Below are 12918 nucleotides of genomic sequence, written 5' to 3' on the forward strand. Positions count from 1 at the left end.
TAAACACTTGAAAAGTATATCGTACATGCTTGTGATATTTTCGAGTTTTACAGCTCCGTAAAAATAATTCGCACGTAGGTTCCACAGTTTTTACGAGCGTGAGTAGAATTTACGAGTTCGGCGGAAATATTTCCTCAAAGGTATCATTATTATTAATCTAATATTTTATAACTGTTAGGTAAGTTACAAATGTAAGGATTAAATATCTCATGATAGATCACGTCATTGGAAATGAGCAAAAAGTCGTTTTATTATACATATATAGGTTTTCGATGGAGCAAATATACGATGTTGTAGCAGATGTAGGCAATTACAAAGATTTCGTGCCGTTTTGTAAAAAATCTGATGTTATATCGAAAAACGATGACATTCTCAAAGCTAATTTAATAATAGGATTTCCACCTATACATGAAAGCTACACTTCGAAAGTAACAATGTTACGGCCACGTTTAGTAAAGGCTGAGTCCACAGACGGCAAATTATTCAATCATTTAAACACGTTGTAGTTTTTCAATCCAGGATTAAAAAATAATGTACAAACATGCGTCATTGATTTTTCATTATCATTTGAATTTAAATCGATTATCCATTCGCGTTTATCGAACTTATTTTTTAATGAAATTGTAAGGCAAATATACCATGTTCAGTTTTATTGCATAAGTTGTTCCATAACAGAGATGTAAAGTGTCTCTGAGTTGTTAAATATAAAAGTTGTTCCAAAATAGAGATGTAAAAAGTCTCTGAGTTGTTAAATATAAAAGTTGTTCCAAAACAGAGATGTAAAGTGTCTCTGAGTTGTTAAATATAAAAGTTGTTCCAAAACAGAGATGTAAAGTGTCTCTGAGTTGTTAAATATAAAAGTTGTTCCAAAACAGAGATGTAAAGTGTCTCTGAGTTGTTAAATATAAAATTTGTTCCAAAACAGAGATGTAAAGTGTCTCTGAGTTGTTAAATATAAAAGTTGTTCAGTTTAGGTGTTGTTCCCAAATATGAGATTTTCTTGGTCTTTAAAAAGACCGGTTTGTCCCTTGGCCGCTGCTCGTGAACCATCTTCTTGGCCATCTTCGATTTTGATTGAATGGAAATCAATTAAATTCTTCATCTCGATACGGTCCGTCTTGCTTGGTGGTTGGGAGATAACTCCCCGGCGAAGGCCTCAGGGGGCTCTTATAGCCAAGGAGCACGGACCATTACGAGTGACCGAGCGACATCTGTGCAATTTTGATAGACGAATTGTTCACGAATTGTTCCCCAACATAAAATTAAAGAATCATTATTTCAATAATGGAATACTTATACGTATATATAAAGCATTTCTACATATTCTCCATCGAAACACGCGTTGTTTGCAACTTGAAACATTAAGATCCTTCAATCCGTTCAAAAGTTCTAAATGTTTTAAACACACGCATGAAATTTCAAGCGAACATTTCTGCATCTTTAAAACATTATAACTTCTGAACGGATTGAAGGATCTTAATGTTTCAAGTTGCAAACAACGCGTATTTTGATGGAGAATATGTAGAAATTGAATATTGAACAACTCAGAGACTGAACATCTCTGTTATGGAACAACTTATGCAATAAAACTGAACATGGTATATTTGCCTTACAATTTCATTAAAAAATAACTTCGATAAATCAATGACGCATGTTTCAGCCTTTACTAAACGTGGCCGTATCATTGTTACTTTCGAAGTGTAGCTTTCATGTATAGGTGGAGATCCTATTACTAAATTAGCTTTGAGAATGTCATCGTTTTTCGATATAACATCAGATTTTTTACATAAAAGCACGAAATCTTTGTAATTGCCTACATCTGTTACAACATCGTAAATTTGCTCCATCGAAAACCTATATATGTATAATAAAACGACTTTTTGCTCATTTCCAATTACGTGATCTATCATGAGATATTTAATCCTTACATTTATAACTTACACTGTTATATAACGTTTTTTTGTAATATAAGTTTTCAGTATTCGCAGTGTATATCATAATATTCTGGGAAAAATTTTAATGGGAGATTCTGGTGGCCAAAATGAGACGAATATCAGGAATACCAATTTGTTGATTGAAGCTTCGTTAAAAAGATATTAACGTTTAACGTTTGCTTGCACGCGATAGTGGTTCTCACTCAGCGTGAGAAACTCTACTTAGTGACGTATCGACAGCTTTACAGTTTTCTGAGCGGGAACCACTATCGCGCGTGCGCAGTTGTTCGTAGATTGTCCTTCTACAGACGGAACTTTAAACGTTAATAACTTTTTAACAAAACCTCCATCAACAAAATGCTATTCTTGATTTTCGTCTTATTTTAATTTACAGAATCCCCCATTAAAATTTTTCCCAGGGTTAACACCCTGTATTAACTATCGATATTTCTTCACTTTTATCCTACACCGGGAATTTTAATTTTAATCTGTACCGGATTTGGTATTTACAAGTAAAGGTTATGAATTCTGATCAAACTTTTAATCCTAGAACTAAAATAAGTCATTATCGCAAATGATTGCAACAGGTAGAAAATAAATTCTTCGTTCCTGGTCTAACCTAGATATCTCTATTTTACGTGTACGTAGTATAGTGTTTAGCATACAAATGTATGAGCACGTACACGTGGATACGTTTAGTCTCAGTTACACGTTAAAATTTTTAGCTTGAAAATTATGATCTATAGTCTATAATCTATACTGTGTCTACTCAATGTTATAGAAATCAGTAATACTGATTCGGTGTTGTAAATCGACTTTTTTATGGAATTCTCGAGAACCCGGTTGCATCGTTTTTAATCGTTTATTTGTTTACTACACGTAACGAAGAATGTAATAATTCTAACCAAAATGTAATCTTCACGTTAGTGTAATCACTAAAATGAATCCAGAGTGTTTGTTGAAACAGATTCGTATATATTTCTTAACCTCAATTAGATGAGAAATAAAAAATGTACAAATTATTATTTCCACAAAAAACTAGTAGAACACGTTGCGGTACATCGGTTATATCTTTCTCAACACAAGTAAACATTCGTAATGTACTGAGCACTTACTTGAATTATGATCGTACCACTATTGACAATATTCTTCAGACACAAAAAGATATTTACACAATATCCGACAAACAGCTTATTACGAATTGCAAACTCCTACAGGTATGTACAGTTTCGTTATTTACGAAAATTCGAAACTCGATATTCTATACTTTACACGCTAATTCATTTATTTTCCATTTATTAGGAATTAAAAGTACAAGTGAATGAAACAACATATTTGCCAAAATGTCTGAAGCTCGGCTCCCCAATTATTAAGAATAGAATTTTATTGCTTGAAGAAATAGGCGTTAAAAACATTAATTTAAAATATATCTACAAGTATGATATATTTATAGTTTTAAGAAACGTCGAGGATATTCCTCGACAGGATACACTGGTGCTGCGATCAACGATTTATAATTATTATGCATTTCAGTTTTCCGCGTACGATACAAAAGTCTATAAAAACGTTTAAAAGGATTCATAATATTTTGCCAGACGAAGATGTTCTAATGAACATTTTTCCAGTTATTGGAATTGATCAGGAAGAATATAATAAGAGCATGGTGAAGCGTTTGACGCTGACGTGTGATTATTATTTAAATTTAATGATGTATTATAAATCACATTATTTGAAAATAAAGAGCAGGAGCTCTTCAACTATCGGAGGCTGCGGTCTGCGGAAATTCGTAAGCTTTAAACAAATGGCCAAGCTGGTAAACATTTTACGAAATGATTTAGAGATCGATAACACGTTTGTGAGTATAATTAGTTTTTGGATAGAAACGGAGAAAATGAGGTACAAAGTAATATGGATATAATTTTATTTGCTTGACAGTTGCAGAAACATCCGTACTTATTAAACCTGTGCCCGGACAGGTTAAATGAGTTGATAGCTGCACTCAAGGATGTTACAGTACATGATGTGCATGTAAATCAAATAATAAAACTGTATCCTCGCATCTTACGCTCCAAAGAAGATAATGTCGAAGACTTATTAGCACTTTTAGCAGAAAGAAATATTAGCACCAATTCGTTAGCCTCCTTGTCCGTTTTAAAGATGAGAAAAGATGTGTTTCTTCAAAGGTATCACAGTTTGAAAAATACTCCAGAACTTAGTGTATGGATTCGGTATCCAACTGTGCTAAATTTGATTCTACAGTATAATATGGTCATGAATAGATTAGACTATTTACGTTGCTTGGATTGTTCACAGAATATAACTATCCATGTAATTCTGTCTCGGAAGAAATACTTCATGAAGTAAGGATGTTAGATAATGTGGTATGAACATGGGCATTTTATACAGGGTGCTCGGCCAACCCTGGGAAAAATTTTAATGGGGGATTCTAGAGGCCAAAATAAAACGAAAATCAAGAATACCAATTTGTTGATGGAGGATTCGTTAAAAAGTTATTAACAATTAAATTCAAAAGTTTCAAATCGTTTCAAAAAAATTGTTTTCAGTTGCGGGGGTCGATTACAATCATTTTTGGTGAACAGACGTACCCCCGAAATCCTATCCATTTTCGAGAAAAAAATTCGTGATAGGTGGTGAAATTTTGTCGGCGAAAAAAAAATTTCAATCAAAGTTTGACCGAACACCCTGTATAATAGTGAAAAGTAAACACTTTTATTTAAGGTAATAATATCTGTTTCAGATTCTTAAATGGCTATATTCATATTAAGACTAGGAGGAATTATTTACGGTATCTAATACATAAAGAATTAGGTGTTAATAACGATTATTTAATAAGGTATTTAACAAGGCATCCTTATTGGAAACATATTTCGCTGTCATGTATAGAAAAAACACTGCAATATTTAATGATGCGTTATTCGATAAGAGACATTTGCGAAAATATTCATATTATACTTTATCCGCGGTAAGAACACATGTATATAACATAAAATATAGCGTACGGTAAGTTCTCAATTTACATGGTTCGTTCATTTTCGAGTCTTTCACGTAAGTTGAATATCGTTCAACGTTACGCATTTGTCACGGTTTGATCTATTTTTTTTCCAAAATTCAATCAATGTATAATATTGCTAAAAACGTAGTCAAAATATATAAGTATTTCTGTCTGAAAAATAAAATCATAGAAAAACAAATTTTCTAACTTGAGGACTTGCTGTATGTTATGAGAAATATTGAAAATTCTCAGTAAGTTTTATATAAGATTTGTTTTGAGCGCAGTGATGCCGTTGCCAAAACACTGCAATCGTTGTATGACGAACACAAGTCGGAGAGTGAATATAACTCGAGCCAGCATCTGTCGTTGTGTCTGTATAAGTTGGAGAAACACCATCATTTCACTGGCGACGGCATTTGGGAAGTAATGTATCACGTTGAAGATTCAATTCATAGCTTATGCGATTTCAAGAACGAAAACGATATCGATATCGACGATATCATTGGAAATGTGTATACTAATACTTTAACAGCATCAAACTCAGTCTATTAATGTAATATATTTGAAATATAGATTATATGTAATGTATAAGGTTTTATCAATTTTTGTCGATTTATTCCAAATCATTTTTGTATACAAATTAAACATTGTTGTACAATATAATGATCGTGTTATCAGCTTCTTTCTTTTAAGGCAATTAAAGAGACACTGTTTATATAAGATGTATGAATACCGTCGAATCAACGATTATATACTTTTTATTTTTACTCTTAACTTCTTCAGGGACATTTTGGAGTCTATTTATTAATGACAGTAATTATAATTATATAACAACGTCCACATATGTGGCCAAGGGCGTGAAGTATATTCCGATGCAACTAATTACAAACGTCGCGATGAAAAAAAATAACGGAAGAATATACAAACATTTAATATATTTTATTACTAATTTATAATAATTAGCGAATGTTTCACATCCTGTATGTATATCGTAGAATCCATATAACATTATACAACACAACAACGTCCGAATTTAACTCGACATTGTCTAATCTTTGATTCGAACAAACGAAAAAGAAAAAAAAAAAAATACAAAAATGGCGACTTACATGGCGTCGTCTAAGCTACGTTTTTTCAAGGCACTCGGAATGCTCCCATTCGATCAATTCGCTATAATATCAATTCCGATTAATATAAATGGTTTTATTTCGTTTATCCCTAAAGTATTTGGTACTTCTTACTTGTACATGTTTGTTATAAAAACATTACTAAACATTATCAACGCTTACTCTAAACTTATCATTGAAATTCTGTTTTTTAGATTACTTCTGAAAATGTATTGCGCCCATTCTCTGGAAGTACATGGTGCAATTTCTGGATGAAAAAAGACGAGAAGAAAATGGAAGAGGATGAAAAGCGACGAGTCGAAAAAAGATTAAAAGAAAAAGGAAGAGGATGATGAGCTTTCGAAATCGTAGTACTGCAATTTGATTTCCATAATACGGCCATGCTGTAAATAGAAAAAAAGTCTGAAAAGGATCGCCGAAATTTCTTATGTACAATGAACGCGTGCCTCCAATTGTAAATAATAATAAAAAAAAAAAAAGGAAATTAAAATAGTCGAAAATTAAGTTGATGTTTAATTGAAAATCTTTCAGAAACTATTCGTACCGCCGATCAAATGGCACAAAGCAGTAATGATATGTTTTTCTTATAGTCTATATTTATGTGTATTTCCAGAGCTCGTTTCTCTTTTGTGTGTTGCTACAGATACATGGCTGGATCAAAATTAATTACGCAAGAAAGAAAGGGTGATTGAACAGCTGCATATAAACACATTGTTATTTATTTCGTGCTACGTTTGGTAATTGTCACGCGATGTAAAAGTATTTAACCTTAAAAGGAGGAAAAGAAGACGCCATTTATAGAAGAGAAATAAAAGAGAAAAAAAATATATATTGGGCAAATGGCAAGAAAACGAAAAAACAACATGCAGCCTAACGTGTTCGTCACCACCTCCTGAGCGTCATATTTAAACGGTAAATTTGATCCTCGAACAACGAACACAAATTTATCGTAAATTAACATCTATTTACGTTCCTTTCGGAAATTCATCTATAAACTAGAATCTATTTACAAATTTTTCTTAATATCATTGAAATTTTTATTCGTCGTTCGAAAATAAAATTCGTTCAATTTTGTTCGATGTTTCTCTAAATAAACGAAGTGTAAACCGTCGTCCATTGACACAGGTATGTGAAATATTATATTAAAAATATTCGATTGGTTTTTGTGAACTTAAGTTTAACGTGCATATCTTTATCGTTTAAAGTTTTAGTAGTGAATACTTTCGCGAGCCACTATATCAACGAATCCACTAGCAGACTTTGAACAAAACTCTCTTTGGATTTCCCTCTTTTTCACTCGTTTACACAACACGAATCGTAATTTATTTATGCATTGATCGAACGTAATAGGGATTGTAGTCCTCGGTGGTTAAGTTGATTTCGATCCGACTATAATCGATGATTTTTATCGAACCTAACCCTCTATAACCTAAATGATATTTGTCTGAAAGAAACAATTATAAAACAGGGCACAATCTTCCAACTGTATTCCTCTCGACGCGCAAAATTGCATAACTAATGTTGTTATAGATTGAATTGATATATACAGTAATGTACGGTTTACTCTCTTAAGATTTGGGACCTAACTGTGATATAGTACGTCACGACAAAAGGATGCCGCTATGATGAAAACGTAATCATACAATATACAAAATTTATTTTTCTAAAAATGGTACTACTATATTCTTTGGATACTTTCGATCAAAACGAATCCAAACACGCCATAAATCAAATCAAATTGCTTTTGATCTCTTTCCTTTTCTGCTCGATCTTTCGTCGAGATCGAGAAGCCCGAATGGAAAAGTTGACCGTGCATAACTGTACCGGTAAAACAGAAATCGAATAAAATTTCGAAACCGTAAATAACGCGTATATACATGATTTCAGATGCACCGAAGAGGTTATAAAGGGTCAACTGCGTTACTGCACCGTTTAATTACATAATCAAAGAACAGTTTATATACAAGACTCGACGATTCCCCGGACGCTCCCGACCCAAAACGAAAATGAAACTTCCGAACAAGAGTCAAGTTCTTCTCAGACTCCCTTGCGAGTAAGGGGCGGGGTGTGGTCTTCTAGAACAAGTCTAGAACGGAGGTTTCGAGTCAGTTCAGAAAAGGAGGCAGCTGCACGTAGTTCTGTTGGCTCGTCGGCTCGCTCTTCACCATCACTTGATCCTTCATGCCTTGGCGGCCTTGCGGCGAGTGCATGCTGTACTCTTGCTTCTGGTCCTGTTGCTGTTGTTGCTGTTGCTGTTGCGCGTAGTCGGGCTGCTCGTGCTGGTACTTGTCCGTGGGACTCAAACCGCTCACGTAGTCCAGCTGTTTGTTCTGTTGGTGGTCCTCCTCGGACATGGAGTTCGCTAGGTGGGTGGGAGGCGAATGGGCGGTTACCATCGTTTGGTAATCGTTGCGCGTCAGAGGTGGCGGCGGACTGTTGCTGGCGTTCATGTAGTCCTGGTGGACGCGCATCGTGTTCCCCGAAGGCGTGGAGAACAGGGACGCATCGTGCTGCGGCAGCATCGTCGCGTACGAGTATGCCGAACCGTTGTTGCTCGGTCCGCCGAAAGAGGTCGAGTAGGGGGAGTTAGAGGGGCTCAGTAGATTCAGGTGGGGCGCCAGGTCGTACGCCGGTGAATATGCCCATGCATCGGGTGGGGCGGTCGCCGTCGTAGGAGACGCGAACGGGTTCAGCGTGTTGTTCAGCGACGTGAAAGATCCTGTAGAAAAGTTTCAATTTTATATTCAACACGTTGACTGCCATAACAATCTTTCCTATATAAGAGCACCTTCTTGATACTTTTCAAAATTATAATGTAATCAATGGAAATTTTATAACTAAAATTATTATTCGTTTCGATCGTTGCGTGGCGCCATCTCCCGTACTCGCCACCAGAGGGCTACGCTCTTAATTCTTTCATAAGCGACCGACTACCAAATATCCAGTCGTCTAAGACAAGACTTGCTAGAAAGCCATTACCAATGAGTCCACTGCCAGGCTCGAGACGAAACATTTTCCCTTTTTATCTTCCTACGATCTTTCTCGTTTTCCTTGAAAAAAAAAGCAAAATTACCTGACAGACCGGGACTCGCCGATCCAGCAGCCATGTAACCGGCGGTCTTTCGCGGTGGTTCCCGTTTTCGCCACTTCGCTCGCCGATTTTGGAACCAGACTTGCACTCTGGACTCCGACAAGGCCAGCTTTAGGGCGAGTTCCTCGCGCGCGAACACGTCCGGGTACGGAGCTCGCTCGAACGCCTTTTCCAGCTCGTCCAACTGATACGCCGTGAACGTCGTTCTGGAATTTAACATTGCGAATTTATTATGTGGAACGTGTTCGAACATTTGTCCAGCGACGCTCGTAATTAGTGGGTTATTGTAATTCCCCCTTCTGACTAATTTCGACAAGAATTCGAAACATGTGGCTGCATGGAGGTACTCGGTTATCGGTAAGGCAGCATATGGTCGATAATTCAGACCAGCAAAGGGTTATAATTATTTTCATAATTCGTTTCAGATTAATGAATTATATTGATTTCTCGTATAAATACCTGGTTTTCTTCTTCTTTATTCCGTTGTTGTCAGTCTTCTTCTTGGAGTCTTTTTTAGCTGGCTGTGCCTCGCTACTGACTGCAAAATAAATTACGATCGACGTTTCTTTTAATTATTCGAACAGCGTTCGTAATAAGAATTACATACTGTTATATCATTACCACATAAAAATATGATAACAATCTAAAAATCGTAATTTCTTATTCCTCGGCGAAAAGAGAATGAATCGTTAGTAACCTGGCGCAAGAGTGTTCATCGGATCCTCGGGCTTCCTCTTCAGCGGATTCCCAAGTTGCAGGCCCTGTTGCAGCGTCGTCGAGGTCGGCGTCGCGGCGGTGGACGTCGAGGTGGTGACGTCCTGGGTCTGAGGGAGCGGCGCGTACATCCCAGCCAGCTCCAGCTCCTTGAGCTCCTTCTGTTGTTGCTGTTGCTGTTGCAGGTGATGATGAGAGGTCTGATGGTGAGGCGGAGGACTATTGGAGGAGTCCAGTTTGTGAAGATGTCCTCCCGTGGGCATCAGGTCCCCAGCGTGGTGGCCACCGTGCAGACCAAGCATCACCTGAATGCTGTGGACGCCCGTACCCCCACGGCCACCGAAGTCTGAGAAGATCGGATCGTCGAAAGGACCTCCGTCCATCGTTCCCGACGCGACGACGCAACGATCAGGATTCGACAGAATTGTTAAGTCTTCTAGCGCCTCGATTTCAATATTCACGGCACGATCTTAATCCTATATTCGCTGCTAGTCGCTAACGTGTATTCTTTGATTGCAGGTCTAACAAAGTCTGGGATCTCTGCTGATTGCTGTGTCAAATTAATGGTATCTTCCTGGTAAGTGTATTCTTCCTTATTGGAGTCACCTGTTGCGTCGATTAATTATACAATAACAGTTCCAGGCTAACCAAATTGCTCTTGGTCAACGATCACTTATCTTCTTGCGCCTCCAAGCGTGTTCTCAACGTTACGGGGCTGGGAGTCATCTATTGAGTCAATTACTTGCCTTCAATAACTAACGATTGAAGTCTAAATCCCAGCTGAGTATTCTATCAGGTGGTAATGGCAATCAACAACCAGTTGATGGTCTTCCTTTTCCCCCAGGTGTACCAGAGTCACTTTACGGGTCCACAACTCGTCGCTGAGGACCAGAAGACACACACGAGCACCGGTACTCAAGAATAGCTTGCTCCAAATGTCTTCCGTCGGGTGGTAATCGTAATCATCAACCAATTGATGGACTTCCTCTGTCCCCAGGTGTAATCTTCCTCGGTGCTGCTGTACCAGAGTCACTTGACGCGTCCACAACTCGTCGCTGAGGACCAGAAGACACAAACGAGCACCGGTCCTCGAGAACAGCTTGCTCCAAATGTCCAAATCAACGACCAGTCGATGGTCTCTCTCTGTCACCAGGCGTATACGTCTTACTGTACCGTAGTCACCTGTTGCGTCGATCGATCTAAATGAACCAGCGCGGCAACAGGTACCATCGACGAGCTTGGTCTTTGATTTCGCCGGGAACGGTGGTTTTGAAGTCGTTGGTCCGGGCTCGTTAAAATGTCGCGTCGTCCGGCTCGAATTATGCAAAAAAAGCGCGTTGCCACGGCGCGCCGCGGCTGATCGCGTTAACGCGTCCTCCGTAATGGAATCCGGACCAATTGCGATCAATTGTTGCCCGGGTTATGATTAATTTTGATTAGTTTTAAGCGGAGTTAACTAAGTGAACCTAGAGCCGGCGGCGAGAACGTCTGAACGCGAAACGGAGATAGTGCTGCGTCGGTCTCTGTGGCGTCCAGAAGGGAAACCCAGGACCTTGGAGGACCGCGCGACTTGGAATGGTATCGGGTTCACTCCTCTCGTCGGGGAACGGTTTCTGTCGCGCGGCGTTTATATCGCGAAGCAAGCCCGTCCTATCCGGGACACTCTCGCACTACCGACGATCCGTTCCGACTCTGGCTAATCAGCCGACACTCACACAGGCTTATATTTTCAACGGGTTGCCGGCCAGGCCGCCCCCACACATGGAAGCCAGCCAATCCTGCGGCACCTACTGGCCTCCGGTCTTCGAGAGGACGGCCCGGTCGGCATGCGGGCGCGGTGCGGCTTGGCCTACGTTTTCTTCCTCTTTTTCTCCCTTTCCGTCACACGCCGTGCGTCTCTCTCGCTCGTACTGCCACCCCCTGCGACCACCATTCTTCCCTTTCGCGCCTTCTTTCTTCCCTTTCTCTGTCCCTCGAACTTTTTTGCTCTTACCGTCTCGGTAACGGTGGCTGTTGCTCCGCCATTTGCCCCCACCCCCCTACCTCTCCGCGAGCCTCTCTGGAGAACGTCCAGCGTGCACCGCCGGGGCTCGCGGAGAGGGGCACATGTGGGAATCGGAGCGTCCGGCTTCGCTCACGATCGACGTTATGGGAAAATTCTGGGCCCCGTGGACTATGGACCTCTACCGTTCGCGAACTTTGAACCCTTTCGCGCTACTCTTCGAGACCCCTCGCGTCAGACTTTTACAACTTCCCGCCATTTTTCTTCCCTTCTTCGAAACATACTTCTGTACAAACGTTAACGAAATCCGAGTCTCTTACCGTGTTCAGGCGTCTCAAAATGGCGGAGTAGACCATCTTATATTTTCGATCTTCGTTGTTGTTAAATCCACGGCGGGAGATTCAAAGCACTCCATTTCGACACTGACACTCGCACGAACATATTCGAGCTTGAGACTTCGTCTCGAGGAGGCCTTGAACTCGTCACGGTGCACTACGGTGTTTCGAACTCGAACAGGCGAGAGTTTCGCGAGCGTATCACCTGGCCCCCTTCGAGGATCGTCGCGAGGAAGGACGCGAAAGGTGAGGGCACCTACACTTTCCAAGAGATCCATGTCCGTTGACCGGCAGCGTGGCACTGAGCTCTTAAGCGCAGGCTCAATGAAACCAGCAATCGCCAGGAATTGCCTCGAATTGGCCCAATCAAACTACCCCCATTCCGTGTGTACACGCGTATATTAACTGCTAATTTCATCGGCGGTAATTAGCGCGCGCCTGTCACGCGGTGATTTAATTGCGGTTCGCGGTTACGTTTCTTCCTCCTCGTCCCCTCGTCTGCCCCCCCGGTTCCGCTCCTGGGGGGCTGCACGGCGGGACCAAAGTTCTCGCGGCCTTCCTCCTCGTTTCGTTAATAAGTTTGTTTACGAACTGCCTCTGCATCGTTGCAGCCGATCTCCGACGATCGAGAATCAAGCCACGCGGCCACCTGACTTGTTTCGACTCTTTAGAATCGGAAGAACGTGTTTTTGGGGCTGGAGA

General features: G+C 39.8%; 2 protein-coding genes across 3 annotated transcripts; one reads left to right on the top strand and one right to left on the bottom strand.

Annotated features, from left to right (window-relative positions):
* The first annotated feature begins 2594 nt into the window (after window positions 1-2594).
* On the top strand, window positions 2595-7038 carry LOC122405317 (transcription termination factor 5, mitochondrial). Of its 2 annotated transcripts, XM_043409978.1 has the most exons (8): window positions 2595-3151; window positions 3237-3370; window positions 3468-3789; window positions 3870-4172; window positions 4248-4294; window positions 4693-4917; window positions 5232-5370; window positions 6269-7038. In XM_043409978.1, exons 1-8 carry the CDS (start codon window positions 2945-2947, stop codon window positions 6404-6406), a joined length of 1515 nt encoding a protein of 504 aa, XP_043265913.1. In that variant the 5' UTR covers window positions 2595-2944; the 3' UTR covers window positions 6407-7038. The 2 variants fall into 2 exon arrangements, with proteins under 2 accessions (XP_043265913.1, XP_043265912.1); XM_043409977.1 differs by having other exon boundaries at window positions 3870-4294.
* Window positions 7039-7152: 114 nt separating this feature from the next.
* LOC122405318 (retinal homeobox protein Rx2) lies at window positions 7153-12487 on the bottom strand. The gene is made up of 4 exons (XM_043409979.1): window positions 9863-12487; window positions 9625-9703; window positions 9148-9371; window positions 7153-8793 (listed from the first exon to the last, which is right to left on the bottom strand). Exons 1-4 carry the CDS (start codon window positions 10260-10262, stop codon window positions 8180-8182), a joined length of 1317 nt encoding a protein of 438 aa, XP_043265914.1. The 5' UTR covers window positions 10263-12487; the 3' UTR covers window positions 7153-8179.
* Window positions 12488-12918: the final 431 nt, after the last annotated feature.

Source organism: Colletes gigas, unplaced genomic scaffold (genome assembly GCF_013123115.1).
Source record: "Colletes gigas isolate AHSC1104 unplaced genomic scaffold, ASM1312311v1 Colletes_gigas_Sc00004, whole genome shotgun sequence".
Taxonomy (NCBI): Eukaryota; Metazoa; Arthropoda; class Insecta; order Hymenoptera; family Colletidae; genus Colletes; species Colletes gigas.

Bases quoted from the DNA above. Each gene is read 5' to 3' on its own strand.
- LOC122405317 (XM_043409977.1), top strand. From the start codon at position 2,945: ATGTACAAATTATTATTTCCACAAAAAACTAGTAGAACACGTTGCGGT. The intron at 3,152-3,236 runs GTATGTACAGTT...TCCATTTATTAG, and splicing joins CGAATTGCAAACTCCTACAG to GAATTAAAAGTACAAGTGAA. The intron at 3,790-3,869 runs GTGAGTATAATT...TTTGCTTGACAG, and splicing joins TAGAGATCGATAACACGTTT to TTGCAGAAACATCCGTACTT.
- LOC122405318 (XM_043409979.1), bottom strand. From the start codon at position 10,262: ATGGACGGAGGTCCTTTCGACGATCCGATCTTCTCAGACTTCGGTGGC. The intron at 9,372-9,624 runs GTATTTATACGA...GTTAAATTCCAG, and splicing joins ATAAAGAAGAAGAAAACCAG to AACGACGTTCACGGCGTATC. The intron at 8,794-9,147 runs GTAATTTTGCTT...ACTTTTCTACAG, and splicing joins GGCGAGTCCCGGTCTGTCAG to GATCTTTCACGTCGCTGAAC.